The sequence below is a fragment of the Corvus moneduloides genome, chromosome 7 (genome assembly GCF_009650955.1).
Source record: "Corvus moneduloides isolate bCorMon1 chromosome 7, bCorMon1.pri, whole genome shotgun sequence".
In the NCBI taxonomy this organism is placed as follows: domain Eukaryota; kingdom Metazoa; phylum Chordata; class Aves; order Passeriformes; family Corvidae; genus Corvus; species Corvus moneduloides.
Window position 1 is genome coordinate 20,802,025 of NC_045482.1, and position 18,775 is coordinate 20,820,799.

Sequence of the window (18,775 nt, forward strand, 5' to 3'; positions counted from 1 at the left end):
CCATCAGAGATGGGACACATGGTATCACCCTGTATAAAAAACATCCTTATGCCTGTGACCAAATGGGAGATTGTTACTACAGGAGAAGCTCCTCCTGTGATAATTCTTCCAAAAATCAAGACTTCAGCAATCAAGACTGCAAGCATCTGCTCTGAGGGGAAAAAGAAAAACACTTCTCAAGGATACAGTCAAAATGAATCTTAATAAGCACAAAGTTTTTTTAATCTCTTTGTTCTGTAAGAAGAGATAGGTCAATGTTATTTAAACCATTTAAAATGTCCTTTAACTATGGCATTACTGTACAGACTACGGGATGGTTGGTTACAGGGCGATTTGATGGAACTTACCCAATTTATTTTCCAAAGGTGTTCAATAATTTTGTCATGTACTCTTAAAATCTTTCTTACAGAAGTTGTGACTGCTGCAGTAATTATGTCTGAGTTAAATTTAGGTGTATGCCAGGGCCTTCATACAGTCAGTGGGTACAACTGCAGTGTGTGCACACCCATTACCATCAGAGCCATCAGCAGCTGGGTGGGTTTTTGCAGAGTTTACATATTAGGTAACAAGTGCTTGTAAGCAACAAACTGGAACCCCTGGCAATACCGATCAGAAAGTTTTAAATAAATTATGAGATTTTTTTTTCAGATCGATTGTAATTATTTTAATAAACAACTGTACAATACTATTCCACAAAGCATGATTTAGTTCAGTGATCAGACAGAAGGGAGACTCTACATCCAGAAGCATTTGACAGAATTTTTAGTACATTTTGGCATTTTAACAGTAAGTACTGTGAGCGATAGTGCTTAATGAAATTAATAATGTCATTTACTCTAAAGTTGTTGTTCTTCTGAGAAAATAATACTGTTTGTTTAAAATTGGATCAGAAATCACCTTAAAACTTTTAGAGTCAAAATATTTATTTAATAGAGATTTAAGATAATGGCTATATTTGGAATTCTATAATGTTTTAAAATTCTTTTTTAAACAGGTCATTTTTATTTTCTGGAAGGGCAAAATGATGCTCTGCTTTGTGGAAATAGTTCTGACGCTGGGTAAGACTGAATTTTATCATATTATTGCACTGTGTAGAAATTAGATCCATGTTCTGTAGATGTGCAGTTGGAGCAGGGCTATATTTTGAGTGACCACTTCCTTTCACATAGGAAAGGCTTTTACACTGGGCTTAGGATCTGTGTTCCTGATCAGAGCTCAGTAAATTGGTTGGATAAACAGTCTTTGCATGGTGAGTGAGTAATTTAGTATTACTATAGCCCCTGCCTCATTGATAACAGGAACAGCAATATGTGATGGGAAAACCTGGAAAAACTTGTTATTTTGCAGTTCTGGCTGCACATATGAATACACCAATATCCAGTTGACAATATTAAAATTACTAAGTAGGTAATGTCCAGTTTGTCTTTGTAGGCAGTGCCCAGAAGGATATACTTGTGTGAAAGCTGGTAGAAACCCCAATTATGGGTACACAAGTTTTGACACCTTCAGCTGGGCTTTCTTGTCACTGTTTCGGCTAATGACTCAGGACTTCTGGGAAAACCTCTATCAGCTGGTGAGAATTTTTTAAATGAAAATCGGTGATGCAAGAGAACTAGAGTCAATTTCCTTATCTTAATTTTAACAGTATGAAAACCAGAGCTTCTGTTAACCTATTCTTGCTTATAAATGAATTATTATTTCCAGACTCTTCGTGCTGCTGGGAAGACATACATGATCTTTTTTGTTCTGGTGATTTTTCTGGGCTCTTTCTACCTGATCAACCTGATCCTGGCTGTGGTTGCCATGGCCTACGAAGAGCAGAATCAAGCAACCCTGGAAGAAGCAGAGCAAAAAGAGGCAGAATTTCAACAGATGCTGGAACAACTGAAGAAGCAACAAGAAGCAGCACAGGTATAGTTTATGGTGTAGTAATGCAGGAGTGTAAGGAAGTGAGTTTAATAGAGGTATTCTCCCCACAGTTTCTGAATTTGGAAATATAAAGCACCCTGTTGGTCTTTCAATGACAGAGCTAGCTCAGAGGTTTTCTATTCTGCACTGAAGACATGACATTGTGAATGATTCAGCCATCAAGAAGGAATATTCAAAACTAGGTATAGGCTATTCACTATGTTTTTCTAGTATAGTGTCATTAATACAATCTGTTAGACTTCTGCATTTAAAATTTACTCATGAAGGATGAGAGAAGTCCATGACCAGCACATATCTTGAGTCAACTGATTAAAAATAATTAGAAAAAAAAATCTAGGGAGAGGATATCCTATAGAAAGTAGGATATAAGATCTGAGACATTTGGAGTAGAAATAATGTATAAGTAAATTAAAGAAAGGAAAACATTATGTTGTGTTTTGCTCAGTGACATAAATTCCTTCTCCATCATGGTAGGCAGCAGCAGTGACGGCAGCAGCAGTAACAGCATCTGCAGAGTCCAGGGAGCCCAGTGCTGCAGGAGAAGCAGAAGGGCTCTCAGAAAGTTCCTCAGACGCATCAAAATTGAGCTCAAAGAGTGCAAAAGAAAGGAGAAATAGAAGGAAGAAAAGGAAACAGAAAGAACAGTCTGGAGGAGAGGAAAAAGATGAAGATGAATTTCACAAATCTGAATCAGAAGACAGCATCAGAAGGAAAGGTTTCCGATTGTCTATTGAAGGCAATAGACTGACATACGAAAAGAAGTATTCCTCTCCACATCAGGTATTGCCTATAATTATTTTTACTAAAAGCATATATTTAAAGCATCATAGGCTGTTTCAAAACTACTTTAGTCTTCCTAAAGTACAGTAATGTGATGCTACTGCATAAACAAAGGAAATACTGATACTTTCATTAACCTTAATTAGGGTTGCTAGTGCTTGAGAGGAAGTGCTCTAGCTGCCAGACTGCCTTGTAAAAAAACCCCCTAGATTTAAACGTAACCTCACATCTCTGTTCTTCTAATAGAATTATTTTAAAATCATGTTAAAATATTCTCTGATTGGTTATGTGGGGTTTTGTTCCTTTTAGCATGATTATATATTACCTAGACCTGTTAAAATGCTACAGTATTTTTCTGTTATAATAGCCTCACATTTTCTTTCTCTTTAAAAGATGTTTGAACCAACGTTTGTTCACTATGGGCAAGATGCTTCATACATGAAACAAAGTGCATGTATAGACTTCCTTTTTTGGTCGGAATTATGCAACTAATCTATTTGGTAGCTTTAGCTGAGAAAGGAGTGTTCAGCACTGGTTTTTGTCTTAAGAATCCATGAACAGCGATACTTCTATCTGCAAAATATATATCTAATGAAATACATGCAAAAATTTCCCAGCAGCATGTAGCTTCTGGGTAATATGGTTACTCTCATTTAAGAAAAAAAGAAAATCTATGCTAATCTAATAACAGTGCTAAGTCTGAGGATTTCAGCTAATAACCACATATTTTGTTTGCCTGCAGTCTTTGCTGAGCATTCGCGGCTCCCTGTTTTCCCCAAGGCGCAACAGCAGAACAAGTCTTTTCAGCTTCAGAGGTCGAGCAAAGGATGTAGGATCTGAAAATGACTTTGCTGATGATGAGCACAGCACTTTTGAAGACAATGACAGCAGAAGAGATTCTCTCTTTGTGCCGCGCAGACACGGTGAACGGCGCAACAGTAACATTAGCCAGGCCAGTAGGTCATCTAGGATGCTGGCAGTGTTTCCAGTGAATGGGAAGATGCACAGCACCGTGGATTGCAATGGGGTGGTTTCCCTGGTTGGCGGACCATCTGTTCCTACATCGCCTGTTGGACAGCTTCTGCCAGAGGTGATAATAGATAAACCAGCTACTGATGACAATGTAAGAAAGTTTTAAATAGCTTAGGCATGGTGGCCTTTTCTTACTGCACCAGCCAGTGTTTTCTACAGAATGGAACCCTTGGCAATGCTTCCTGGTTGGTCAAGCTGTGAATGCTCCTGCATCTTGTTAAATCTTTAGTAAACAAACCAGCTGAGATAGGTTTGCAACCTAAGCATTTACTTACAAAGATTCTCATAACTAACAAATGCAAGTCGCAGTTTCCAAGTAATAAAAAAATAACATACACATTCATAAAAATGCAATGCTTTACTGTATTACTGTGTCATACTTTCCTTTAGCTGATCTAAAGGTCCATCTAGCTATCGTAGTTGACATACAATGGAAAATATTATACAAAAATGTTATATAACTGCAATCAATATGATGCTGTATTACCACTATCAAAATTAGCATTAGTAGTTAATTTTGATATCATTCTTCCTTATCAGCGTGGTCAAAAATGTAAGGAAGTTATCAATTCCTTATTACCATTTATTTCCCATCCCTATATATTTTCCATCCATTTCTTGTGAAGTATTGTCGTATAGACAACAAATAGTTCACTGAAAGATCACAGTTCAATACATCCTTCCGAAGATGCAAATGTCTGTGTGAACATATGTGCAGCACAAATTGCTGCCATTCTCTTACCATATACAAGGTAAGAGAAAATGTCTCCAAAAAATCTCTTGCTTAGTCAAAATTTGTCTACTCAGCCTGCTAAAAAATACTAGCATGAGGAAGCATGAGGAAGTCAGACTTTTCTTACTTGCTACAGTTTGATTAGGGGAAAAGGCTATTATGTTACAAACCCCAGAATATTCTGTCAGCAGGACCACGGAAACAAATTGCAGTTTGCAAAATTTTGTGCAGTATTTTGAACTCAAACCTTTTCCATTTGTTTAAATGACTTTTCATATCTTGAAGGAAAAAAATGCAAAATTTAAGTAAATAAACTCTCTGTCTTGAACTGTAGGTACCTATGACCTAATGCCTTTCCAAAATTATTTAAAAGGTACTAAAAAGTAATAAAAGTCCGACATGATAAAATATGAAGCACGGGGCACGTGTCCAAGCTAAGACACTACTAACAGGCTTATGTAGTATTTGTTTATCTCATTGTTTCTTCATCATGGTCTCACCTACTATTGTTCTCTGTACAGGGCACCACGACAGAAACAGAAATGAGGAAGAGAATATCAGGTTCCTTTCACGTTTCCATGGACTTCCTGGAAGATCCAGCTTTAAGGGAAAGAGCCATGAGTATTGCTAGCATCCTCACAAACACTGTGGAAGGTGTGTGTGCTATGCATAGTTTAATATTTAATCCTGTTTTTCCCATGGATTTCTGAAAAACTTGAGTTGAAACTTGAAAACAGATTTAAAATAGCTTAAGTAACAGATAACATCTCACAAACTGACACATATTTATCAATAAATTCAAAGCTCTTTATTTATTAAGGTTATTACATAACTAAGCATTAAAGGTATTACATAAGGAAGCATTTCTTTCTCATTGTTCTGTCACCATCTAAGTCATGTGCATGGTCATAACTGAGTGGATGCTTATGCATAGTAATTAAAAATGTATTAATGGACACAAAAAAGCCACCGAACATTTTTCAAACTTATGCAACTATTGTTAAAATATATACACATTTTTGCAGATATATTTATTCAGTTACTCTTTAAAGCAATTCTAGGTGTTTTTCTCTTGAAATAGGAATGAAAATTTTTATTTAAATGCCACAAATTTCAGAATAAAAATATTTACATACTAGAACAGTAGGTGGGAGAAACAAGTTGAAGTGTAATCAAGGAAAAATTAAATACATAATACAAACTGATGTATAAATTGATACTGATTGGCATAGTGATTGGAATACAAAGAAGTTGTGCTTGACAGATAAGATTTGAACATAGTAAATATATTTGATAGCAATTTTTAAAGACCTTTCTTAAAAGCCCTGTAGAATAGAGGCTTAAAGGAGGTTAATCAGCACACCACTACAGACTGAAAACTTGATTGGTACAATTCATATTGGAATGAGGAAGGTTAGAGAAATCACATAGTTACATGTATAAACTTTCTTCTCCCCACAGAACTTGAAGAATCAAGACAGAAATGCCCACCATGTTGGTATAAATTTGCAAATATTTTCTTGATCTGGGACTGCAGTCCACATTGGTTAAAAGTTAAACATATTGTCAACTTAGTGGTAATGGACCCATTTGTTGACCTGGCTATTACAATTTGCATTGTTTTAAATACACTCTTTATGGCTATGGAACATTATCCGATGACGGAAGAATTCAATAAAGTACTTTCAGTTGGAAATCTGGTAAGTCTGTTGGGTTTTTGTGTTCATGATTTGGAAGGAAATATGCCTGTAATAACTGAAAGAAGAAGTTTTAACAACTTTTTGGATATTTATTGGCCTCCAGATATAAGTATCAGAACATTTTTGGAAATTTGACTGTCAACCCTGACTCATGTAGCGTAGGATACTGTAAAATCAATATACTGCTGTGTTCTGCAAAACCAAATTAAAAATTTAAAAATTGGCTCCAATACTACATTAAGTAAAGTCCATCTTAAGCAGAGTTTGATTTGTGTAACTACTAAACCAGAAAATGCATTGCTTCCGTGAAAGAGGCACTATGCAAATAAATGCAGTGTTAATTTCTCAATCAATACAATACAAATCTTTAAATTATGAATGTGTTTTTAATTGCTGTTTCCTGAGCAGAAATTTACACTAGCTAAAAGATCCCTTTAAAAGCATTTCTAGAATTTTCTTCTGCAAAAGGTTTTTTATATGGATAAGTGCATCTTTTTCTTTCTATGCTTTATGTGAAAAATATCCCGCTGTACTTTTTCCTCTCCTATTTTTTATTTTTTTATCCTCTGATAATTAGTAAAATATATTTTCTTTATGTTGTCAGCTGTATTTTCTCCCTTTCTCTCTGCTTCAAAAAGATAAATTATTAAAGATTTCATGAGTTAACTTTTTGTAGCTTTTATGCTTTTGAACTGACAGGTTTGATCACACAGAAGTATCTGCAGCTACAGTCCAACTTTATCTCTCACTTTAAGAATTTATTTCTTATAATGTGATTTTTAATAATTCTTGTTTTGTAATGAGGAACAAATAGATCATGTAAATAACTATAGGATTTAGGAGGGAGAATGAATAGAAAATTGTACAGCTGATTTTCATATACTTAAGGGAAATTCTGAGCTTTTGTTTCCTAATAAAATGTAAAATCTTGTCTTGTAGCACTTTATAGGTTTGTTTTCTAACCAAGAAAATTCAGTATAAACCTTGGTGTACCTCTGACTACAACGGGAGTGTGAGAGAACCTGTCTATAAGCACCACATTCTTCCAGTTTTAGCCTCCCTGACATAAAACCCTTCTGCAATAGAGAGGCTCTCGGAGGTTGCCTGCTCCAGTAGTTCCACTTTAAAGCTCCTTGAAAACCTTCCTGTTCTGACTATTAGGAACCTAAGTCAGCATTTCAAACTGTATCATTCCTATGTCTTTCTCAGGGGTTCCAATCCTGTAGCTTAAACATTGGTAACCTTTCCCTCTCTGGTGTTTGTGTCTAGAGCGAATTTAAAGACTGTAGCAACCTATCTTGAGTATTGGTGTTCCTAGGCAGAGCAAGTCAGACTCTTCTTTCCTGTCTCCTGATTATCCCAGTTAGATTATTCTCTTTAGCTGTCCTATTTTCTGTTCAGCTTGCTAGAAAGTGGGTTATCAAAACAAAACAAAACAAAACAAAAACCAACCAAACAAAAAAACCACAGATAACATTTCTGAGCAGGGCTCAAGAAGTTTTTAACAGTGGCTTTAATACATTCTTATCCTACAAGAAATTCTCCCAAGACTTCTCTCAAAACTACTCAGGGTCATTACTTTGGTGGGTCTTAAATATAATTCCTACTTCATTCAGCATAGCAACTCATGATGAGAAACCACTACCAACAGTACTTTGTTTAAAATGCATTCTTAAACACTCTTTCATTCCTGCTTTCAAAGTGATTGAGCCAACCAATTTTCCTGAACTCACTGGGCACACCCAGGTAGAAGTTACTCAGCTTCAGGAAATTGCTGTATCTCAGTACATGTATGTCAGTTGTTGTATCAACTGAGATACATTATAATATACCATTTATCCATCTGGTATAAATAATCACAGCTCTGTTGAACTGAATGGCAGGTCATAGCAGCCAAGAAGCTGCCCCCCTGTAGTCTTAGATTTGGCCTCATTTGTAATTTGTATACGAAGAAAGAGTTATACCATGTAATTTCTTGGAAAGCATTCTGGTTAATGGTCTGAAAATCAAATCTGGGATATTGTTTGTACAGTACATGAGAAAGTCCATATCCTTACAGAGTTGAAACTGGATTTTAAATCTGTTATAAAAGAGAAGTTTATGTAATTTGTTTAGTATAAAATTTAATTAATTGAAAAATTACTTGGTTTGTATGACACTTGTTAAGGGAATGTGGGTATAATAAATTACTACAGTAAATGTAACTTTTTAAGTATCACTTTTGGATAAGATGTAGCTTGACTTAAAAACCTAGACAACAGCTACATCTGGAGTATTATATTTCACCATGAAATAACAAACTGCACTTTGAACTCAGGTCTTCACTGGAATCTTCACGGCAGAAATGTTTCTCAAGATAATTGCAATGGATCCTTACTATTATTTCCAGGAAGGCTGGAATATTTTTGATGGTTTTATTGTAACCCTTAGCTTGGTTGAACTTGGTCTTGCAGATGTGGAAGGACTATCAGTTCTTCGATCATTCAGATTGGTAAATATATTTCAATTGCACTGATTTTTCAATGGGGCTTCATTAAAATTATTTTATTTTTGCCTTAAAAATTTGCTTGATGTTTGCTGTGGTACTGATCCTAATGCAAGTTTCACTACCACAAATCCTTATTAACTGTGGTATCTTACCATCTTCAATGGGAATTGATAGGGATCCAGACAAACCGATAGCGGTGGGTGCCCTGGGCCTGTTTCCAATGTATCCATTGTAGATACATGCTTTCAACATCCTGCTATGCAGAATTAAATTGACTCACTGTATGTATTGTGCTCTGATTGGCATCACAGGAATAGATCTCTACAAATACTAGTTGAACGGTGGTCCAGATGATTTTAACAGATGAACCCTAGATTTTAAGTTCCAATCAGTAGCTTCTTTGGCCTTCAGTAAAAGCTATGCTTTGAGGATATCAAAATACAATTTTACAAATTTTTCTTGAGGGAACCTTCCATCCTCATGCTTTTAGACAAGATGATAACCTCTGAACAGTCCTACTCAAGGCATATTTTGCACTAATACCGTTCCACTAATTAACTTTAAATTATCTTTGTGTCTTTCTGGTTTTCCTAACAATATTTTTCTTTCCTTCCAGTTACGAGTTTTCAAATTGGCAAAATCTTGGCCAACACTAAATATGTTGATAAAAATCATTGGTAATTCAGTGGGAGCTCTGGGGAATCTGACCCTGGTGCTGGCCATCATTGTGTTCATTTTTGCTGTGGTTGGGATGCAGCTGTTTGGGAAAAACTACAAGGAATGTGTCTGCAAAATTGCAAGTGACTGTGTGCTTCCTCGCTGGCACATGCAAGATTTTTTCCACTCTTTCCTGATTGTATTCCGAGTGCTGTGTGGAGAATGGATAGAAACGATGTGGGACTGCATGGAGGTTGCTGGCCAAGCCATGTGCCTTACAGTCTTCATGATGGTCATGGTGATTGGAAACCTAGTGGTACGTGATCAAAGTGTTAATAAAAAAATGGTTTGGCGATAGAGTGGTCTCAGTCGTGAAGTGAAGTGCTCTGGCTCTGCTTCAACAAAGCACTTAAGCAGGTGGTTTAAAGCAATGCTTAAAGTTAAGCTTAAGAGCTTTTTTGGATAGAGAACAAAATATTCTGCAATATCAAAATCCTAAGAATGTCAGAGTGGGTACTTAAGAATGTGACTAATTTCTCTCATGGCCCTTTGAAAATATTTTGTGCTTCAAATAATTTTAGTTTATGGGCTCTTTGTAAACCATTTGCTGTGGATTTTTTTTATTATTTATACCTTATGATTAGTTACCTAAATGATCTAATTTCTGTTGTGTGATGGGATAAATTAAACTTTTTAGTGATGCTGAACAGCAAATATGGTATCTCCATTTTTAGATTATAAGATTTGACACCAAAACATAAATATATTGTGGGGAATTAAAGACATATTTACAGATATTAGTCAGTTTCACAAATATTTTTGAATAGTGAACAGGACCTACGCTAAATGAAATAAGCTTGGTTTTTATGGAGAAGAGAAAAAGTTTTGAGGGTACATTTTTGGTTATGGTGAATTATTGGGATTTCAGTGTTTGATGTCAATAATAGGACATTTTTTAAAAAAATAAATAGTTTTTTTTGGAATAAAGTCTAGAACATCCTTTTTAAAATCTTTCTGCAGGTACTGAACCTATTTTTGGCCTTGCTCTTGAGCTCATTTAGTGCAGACAACCTTGCTGTGACAGATGATGACAATGAAATGAACAATCTCCAGATTGCTGTGGCAAGAATGCAGAAAGGCATAGATTATGTGAAAAGAAAAGCACGTGAATTCATCCAAAAAGCTTTTGTTAAAAAACAGAAAGCTTTAGATGAAATCAAGCCACTTGAAGATTTAAACAACAAAAATAGTTGTATTTCTAACCATACAACTGTGGAACTAAGCAAAGACCATGACTATATTAAAGATGCAAATGGAACCACCAGTGGTATAGGCACAGGCAGCAGTGTGGAAAAATACATAATTGATGAGAGTGATTACATGTCATTCATAAACAACCCAAGCCTCACTGTGACAGTGCCCATTGCTGTGGGTGAATCCGACTTTGAAAATCTAAACACAGAAGAATTTAGTAGTGAATCAGACCTGGAAGAAAGCAAAGAGGTATTTAGACATTTTTTGCATTTCTCCCTGATCTTTTGACCATCTTTCTTATGTGGGATTTTGTTTGATTGTTTGGGGTTTTTTGTTTTACTTTTCATAAACCAGTGTATTCAATTCTTGATCATTTATTTTGACACTTCTTTGTAGATGGGCATGAATGAGTGTATAAAGGAGGACTAAATTCTTGATGAACAAAAGTGTGGGAAAGGGTTAAAAATTATAGCCTCCAAGAGGGGATGAGGCCAGGTAATGGGAGACTCAACTAATCCATAAAAACTATGTATGGTCCATATGGTAGTTGCAACAACTTGTAGAGGACAGTGACTTAGCTGCAGCATTATTCCCCCAGAAACTTCCGTTTGCCTTCTGTAACAAGGGTTGCATGAGGAGTGTGATACATCTTCTCTCTGCCTCTCAAAAAAGCAGATATAAACCAGAAAACATACAGATAGTTTAAATAATTCCTTTAGACATTTCTCTAGACATATGAATTCTTTTAGATTTTAAAATTGTCAGCTCTTCTAGACCTAGCTTCCCATAAAAAGAAGTCTTGACCATAGACTCTCCCATATACTTCAAATTCATGTGGTTGTTAAAACTGAAAATTACCAACAGATGAAAATACCTACCATTGCTAAAGGAATGCTAGAGCAGGTTATTGATATAAATCCTTTCTGAGAACTGTAATTTAAAAAAGCATATTAAAGCTAAAATTGTTCCATTATGTGACTTTTTGTATGTTGCTATTTTAGCAAAAAAATTTAAATTGATTCAATGACAGAATTTTCAAAACTACAGTCTCAATGACTTATTTTGTTGCTATTTTAGTCAAACTAGAAATTTACCTTTCCAGGCATTTAACAATATTAATTTTCTCACTTGAGAAACCTAAGCCTTAACAAGCTAATTCCCATTTTGGTAGCAGTGCAGTTTCTTTATAGGATAGCTCACCTTCCCCCTTCCATCCCACTGTTGTACTTCTGACAGTGCTTCAGACACCCCATTGTGGGGTAGCTGAACTCTTTACCACTGTCCTTTCAGTGTGTATAAGAGCCCTCTAGTGCTCTCAATAAAAATTCAGTGTTAAGCTAAGTGCAATTTTTGGATCCTCCTCCAAGAAAGGAGATCTGTACAAAACAGACTCTCCCCATAGCAACTTATTTCAGAGACAGTGTTGTTCCCTTTTCCCAAATAATATCTGAAGCTTTAATAATTCTTTTCCTGTTAAAGATTAGCTAAAATGTCTATAATTAATTTCACTTATGCTTCTGAACCACTGCTACAGTAAAGGTTCTAAAAATTTATTTCAGCACATTATGAACCTCCCTCAGCATGAAGAATTTCAAAATAAAACATTTAAACAAAGATCCTTTGGAGGGAGACAGTGTTCATCTACTCTCCACAACTACCTTCATGCTGACCAGTCCACTCTTCCAACCCATCACAGACCAGACAGTCAAATAGAGAGACACCACCTGGTTTATGACTGACCAATGGAGAATTGATCCTGTTTAGACATAGATTCAGTTTAGGAAAGCTCAGGAAAGCTGTCTGCCAATGTGCTGCTACCTGTAGGAACAGGGTTACCTTTTATCCCCTTGAAAAAGTACTTCACTTCTGACTTATTACTACCACTGCTTTAATAAATGTTTTGTTGTTAGTGTATGGTGGGGTTTTTGTCCTCAATAACAAAAAGCCTGCTGCCACCTAGCAGTGGTGAACCCAAGAGGAGGTTGTAGCGAGGTGGGGATCAGTCTCTTTTCCCAAATAAGTGACAGGATGAGGAAATGGCCTCAAGTTGCACTAGGGGAAGTTTAGACTGGATATTGGGAAAAATTTCCTCACTGAAAGGATTGTCAAGCATTGGAATAGGCTGCCCAAGGAAATGGTTGAGTTGTTATACCTGAAGGTATTTAAAAGATGTGGCAGCTGGGGACATGGCTTTGTGGTGGTCTTGGCAGTCCTGAGTTTCTAGTTAGACTCAGCGATCTCTATTGCAGTTGTTTCATTATTTTGTTTAACCATACATCTTTAAATATATTTCCTTCACAATTTTGGCCAAGTTTTAGCCACAATACCAAAGAGCTAGATTGCAACCAGGTTCCAGCTGCATGCTATATTACAACAGTTTTAGAATTTTTAGGATGAGCGTTAGCTTAAGTTCATTATTTCATTTTTTTTAAATTTGGTTTCCACCTTATGCCCCTCTCTCTTTATGCTCATCATGTTTTTGAAAACTTCTTGATAAAACAGAGTCTGGTTTTCTATGGGCTTAAACTACCTCAGCGAAATTGTATGCAGATTCTGCTTCACTCTGAGCTAGACTTTCAGCAATTTTAATCTAGAATTACTAACCTCTGAAGTATGGCCTTCTCTGCTTTTCCCCCTCATTCCTCTGAGCTTTCACCTCATTTATGTAGTTGTTTTTAGACTCTTACCTGATTTTCAGTAGACACTACAAATTCCTGCATATTTGTTAAAGCTTCATTAAGGGATCAATATGACTATGGCTTATTGTGGTCATAAATCCTCTCAGGTTTAGCATCATTACCCTTTTTTTTCCAGTTTAAAGCAGAATTTTATTTAAAGTCTGATCTATTAGTGTTACACCTTCTATTTAATAGATTCATACAGTGCAGGAGGAAAAACAGACTATATAAATTTCTCAGATGTTTATCAGCAATTTACTTATGTTGAAGTCTAGAACATTCAAAAACATTGTCTAATTTACTTAATCCAAAATCAAATAATGTTTGCCTTAAAATTATTTACTGTGCATTTGTGACGCTTCTTTCCTTTACAGAAGTTAAATTCATCTAGTTCATCTGAAGGTAGCACAGTTGATATTGGACTTCCTGCAGAGGAACAACCAGAAGCTGAACCTGAAGAAGCCCAGGAGCCAGAGGCCTGCTTCACAGAAGGTATTTGGAACAAAAGTACTAGTAATACTTACTAATAGAATTGCAGAATAATTTTTCTATGTAAGTTAAGTATTAAGATTTATGAATCATACTATCCTTTAGTTAGTGTTTAAGTGCTGATTATTAGCAGTAGTACTTTTAGTCCATAATATATTATATGGACACTGATATCACAATTACACTATATATTGGATAAACAGTTAAGAAAACATTTTATCAGAAATGTACCTCTATTTTTAAAATAAGAAAAATATGGTATTGAAAGTTTAATTTTAGTATGTTACTGTACTTTATGAGTTTAGTTACAATCTCTTAGATAATAAAATAACACACTATTTAAAAATATTCTTCACAGATGCCTAAGTGCTTTATAAAGCATAAATTACTAAAACAGCTGTTTTGTGATAAATAAAAACTGCACCTAAATGGTCTTGTGCAAAATGCTAAATGAATCTTCTACAAATTGGCAAAAGGAGAAGCAAGAGCCTTGTGTGCCACCTGGGACAAGAACAGTCTCACCTGGTGGACTCCTTCATCTTTCATTCTTCCTTCTATTGGCCCACAATTCAATAAAACCACAATCTGGTCATAAATGTTTTTCCAGTGGCATTTCCTTGCAAGAAACCTTATGGATGTGTGCCTCTGAAGGAGGTGGGGAAATAAATATTTTTAAAAGAGTAATGTAAGGATACAAATGCCATTTTTGGTATCTGTAAGCAAAGGTAGACTTAGACATTTGAAAATAAATGCTATTGTCAGGTTGGGTTATTTCTGGACATGAAAACAGATCATTCTTTAGAAATTTACATTGAACTTGTAAGAGGTAGTACTGTAACAGTCTAGGATTTGTAAAGGAAAATACCATTATTTTTAACTAGTATTTTTCTACATAAAAGTCAGCAGCTAAATCATAAAAGCTTAAATATATTAGGGGCACAAGTTAGATAAACTAGCTGGTACTGAAAAGCCCAGAATTCAGATAAGAGGCTTAGATTTTTCGTGCAATGGATGCAACGTTGTCTGAATTGAGTATCCTGAACAAAAGAAGGTACAGTTTAATATCATTTGTTCATATCTTACTACATAAACCTACCTGACATTTGGATGATTTTGTATATTTTAACACTTACTTTCTATTCTATAATTTGGCTTCATGTTCCATGGGCTTTTATCTTTTTGTGTGCATTGTATTGAGCACTTCTTGATAAATGAGAAATTCTTTCTTCTCGCTGGTTCATTAAATTGTAAATTCCAATTGTCTCAATGTTATTTTTTTTTCCCTTGAAGTAAAAGAAGGTTATCTAGGTGAAAAATTACTGGTTTTTAACTAAATAGCACAGTAAAGATAGCATTGTATCATTACCAGAATGCATAACCAAAATGAATACAACTCAACAAAGTCTCTTCTTTTTTTCCTCCTCTCATTACATACACTGTTCTAAAGGCTGTGTAAGAAGGTTCAAGTGCTGTCAAGTAAGTATAGAAGAAGGGAGAGGAAAGCAGTGGTGGAACCTCAGGAAAACCTGCTTCAGGATTGTCGAACACAACTGGTTTGAGACTTTCATTGTCTTTATGATTCTCCTCAGTAGTGGAGCTCTGGTAAGTAAAACATGAACAGAATGTTGCCATGTTTTCAGGAGACTCCTTAAAATTGTCTCTTCTAACACTGTTTTAACTTAACACAATTCCATGTCTTCAAATGATAGGACTAAATTTTTATTCAGGCCTTGGGAAAAATAGCAAAAAAAGTCTCTTCTCAACAACATGTAGGAAAAAGAACAGACATAAGTGATTAGGGAGAGCCTAATTCCATTGCTGGAAGTGGCAGTGTACACCACTGTACACCTCAGGTGGACAGGAGCAACATGTGAAGAAGAGAATATACCAAACTTTCTTACTGGAGTTTGCTCTCTCATTTCACTGCTGTTTACAGATGTAGCTCAGGGAAAAGAACAGTCACTGTTGAAGTGTTTGGAACTGTAATGGCATAAACAGTTCACAACACCTTGCAAGGGCCAGGGCTGGATTATGTAGTCCTATAAATGCTGTGTGCTAGAACAGCAAAAAAAGCTAAGACTGTGTGGGGTTTTTTGATTCCTTTCTAAGAATTTATTATTTAGACTTACAATTCAGCTTCTACTGACTCATATTCATGATGGAAGGGACATCTGTAAAAACATGAATTTGCTCTAACAAACATGCAAGGGCAGAATAAAAAGAAGCCAACCATAATACAAATCTACAAAAATAAATGAAATAAACCCTAACAATAATAGGTTTTTTCAAAAATACAAATAATGATGAAGAATAAAGAAATTAGAGATGAATTTTTAAATTAAAGTGAGCCTGGATATATACTGAGGTGAAGTTTCTTAGGCAAACTCTTCGCTTTTAGATAATGTAGAGTATATCTAGCACCTACCCTGGTAGATTTAATTACCCTTTGGCAAATTAACTGCCTACATAATAAAAAAAAACTGTGTTGCAAAATTGTATTATAAGCTCCCAACACTTTAAAAAAACCACTCCCAACACTTTAAAATACTGTTGATACTGTTAGCAGTTTATGATAATACCTATCCCTAGTTTTAACTACATCTCTGAGAATTATTCTGCTTTTGTGTGGTCTAATATCAACACAACCATCAGAAAAACAACTTTTATGCAATACCATGTGACACCTTTCCTGTCATTTAAAACCCTCTAAATAACAAAAAACCTCAAGTCTAAACTATTGAATTTTGGTTCATACAACCAAGTGGAGAAAATCTCCAATGACAAGAATTTAAATGAGAGAAAAGTAGTGGGGGGAGATCTGAAAAAGGTGAATTTCTATTACTATATTAGAGGAAGTATGAGACAAGATCCCATGGTGTTAGTATCTCATGCTTGTGAGCCTAAGGTGTCATTCACAGAATCTTTATTTTGTGAAAATATTTCAAAGACAGTGGATTATCTCTGGAAGTGTGAGACTCTGCTCTCCCTTTAAAGTGTTTTGTGATAGTGAAAAGGTCTCTTTGTATCTGCCAGCACTGTATCTCAATATTCACCCCAAGAACATGCTCCAGACAAATCTCACTGCCATCACAGCCAGGAAATGTGGCAGGCACAGGCAGGATGCAAGCTGCCTGCACACCCCTCCCCAGGGCTCTCAGGCAGGGAGCAGACACATTTCTGCTTCCGAGAGCGCTGCTCGCTCAGCCTCTGGCATAATCCCACCTGTACAAATGAAATGACACGTGCTGACTTCCCAGTTTTTAGTGAATATACATGAGTGTCAGGTGCCATGGTGCCTGATCTAAGCAACCAGAATTACACAGATCTTAGCCTGATGTCTGATATACAAACACTAATCATTTGAACTGACACATGTCAAGTGATTCAAAAGCAGGCTGGGTAAAAATGAATTTCAGTATCAATAAATACCCAAATCTTTGCAAGCTAGCAGATCATTCCAGTTCTTTCAGCCTGATAAAATCAGTCAGACGCCATAAGAAATAATAGCATAATTGAAATTTGAAAGCAATTAAAGGAAAAAAATTGAAGAATTTATAAAAATCAGGAGCTATTTTTTTTTCAAGTGCCTAAAAATGAGAACACAAAAAGCGTAAATAACATGGAAAGGAGCTCAGAAATTTTATGTATCTCATAAAATTAGAGTAATAAAGCAAGTAATTGATTTAGATAAATAAGTTTTTTAAGAAAGGAAGAACTTATTTTATGATTTATAACTTAAAATTTTCAGGAATCCAGAGGACTTAGAAGGTAGATTGTATTGCCATTGTCCTGAAAATTTTACAGCTATGGCCCTGGATTTTGCAATTGGGTCTACCTACATACAAGCCAAATGACCTCAGTAGGATTCAGGTCAGGCACAACATTTTGCAGAATCAATTCTCTTTGTCACTGTGGAATATGATCTGAGAAGAATAATTCACTATCAGCAATAAATAAATACATTTTAAAAAATCTCTGACCAGCGGAGTGGTTGCTGTGTAAAATCTACTTCTTTCTCCTGTGAGCTGGAAAATATATTTCCATAGTGAAAAAACGAGTATATACTGAGTTATCAGAAAAAGAAGCATCACCTAGAAATTACATACCCTTGGCTTTTCTTGAAGACTATTTCCTTTTTTTGTTGCCTATTTGGTTTGTTGTGTTACAACCTGAAGCATGTGCAGTAACAAAAAAATAACATATCTTTGAATGTTTATACTCACAGGCTTTTGAGGACATATATATTGAACAACGTAAAACTATCAAGACCATGCTGGAATATGCTGACAAGGTCTTCACTTACATCTTCATTCTGGAAATGCTGCTCAAGTGGGTGGCCTATGGCTACCAAACATATTTTACTAATGCCTGGTGCTGGCTGGACTTCCTGATTGTCGATGTATGTTGTGCATTTCCTAAGTGACACTTTTATATTTATCTGATTATTTTTAAAATTAATTTCTCTGCAACCATAATATCTAATAATGCCAACTAGTTTACTTTTCAATTTAAAAAGTAAGGTAGCTGAAAAAATTCCATGTTTCTCTGTCTTTCACTTTATGCTTGCAGCACTGCCTTGCTATACCACAGATTTAAGAAAGACGGGAAGTTCTCCTGCTAACAGAAGGAGCTGACATGGTAGTCCCACAGGCAGTTAGAGGGTTTATTCCAACACTGCTGTTGAAAGAGGTCCTGCTGCCCTGTATTCTGGCCTGGGCTTCTCGCTCCCGCCCTCAGACCCACCATTCCTCCTGCTGTGGTCTAGGCTGAATCCAGCATTCAGATGGGTGTCTGATCCACCAGATATCAGACACCCATCTGAATCGAAACACCTTTGGCAAGATAATGAACATCATGTCCACAAGTTTCAGCATATGGATAAATTAGGGCTCCACAAGGAAATCAAGATATATCTCTAGCATTGGTAGTGTGGCTTAATTAGTACTGATGTCCAGTAAATACTACTGAGCTTGCAGCATTCACAGCCATGTTTGAAATCTTTGCTGCAAGGGTTATCTGATAGTTCTAGTTCTAC

At 35.7% G+C, this 18,775-nt stretch overlaps 1 protein-coding gene across 2 annotated transcripts in view; it reads left to right on the plus strand.

The window, feature by feature from the left end:
* Positions 1 to 18,775, plus strand: part of LOC116446565 (sodium channel protein type 1 subunit alpha) — a 93,187-nt gene that overhangs the window by 47,209 nt on the left and 27,203 nt on the right. For both annotated transcript variants that reach the window (XM_032114629.1, XM_032114630.1), the window contains exons 9-21: positions 995 to 1,058; positions 1,432 to 1,573; positions 1,705 to 1,911; positions 2,404 to 2,709; positions 3,452 to 3,832; positions 4,996 to 5,128; positions 5,936 to 6,174; positions 8,492 to 8,665; positions 9,279 to 9,635; positions 10,340 to 10,822; positions 13,626 to 13,743; positions 15,188 to 15,342; positions 17,966 to 18,139. In XM_032114629.1, the coding sequence (XP_031970520.1) occupies positions 995 to 1,058; positions 1,432 to 1,573; positions 1,705 to 1,911; positions 2,404 to 2,709; positions 3,452 to 3,832; positions 4,996 to 5,128; positions 5,936 to 6,174; positions 8,492 to 8,665; positions 9,279 to 9,635; positions 10,340 to 10,822; positions 13,626 to 13,743; positions 15,188 to 15,342; positions 17,966 to 18,139 (2,933 nt within the window). The remainder of the gene's footprint in view (positions 1 to 994; positions 1,059 to 1,431; positions 1,574 to 1,704; positions 1,912 to 2,403; positions 2,710 to 3,451; positions 3,833 to 4,995; positions 5,129 to 5,935; positions 6,175 to 8,491; positions 8,666 to 9,278; positions 9,636 to 10,339; positions 10,823 to 13,625; positions 13,744 to 15,187; positions 15,343 to 17,965; positions 18,140 to 18,775) is intronic.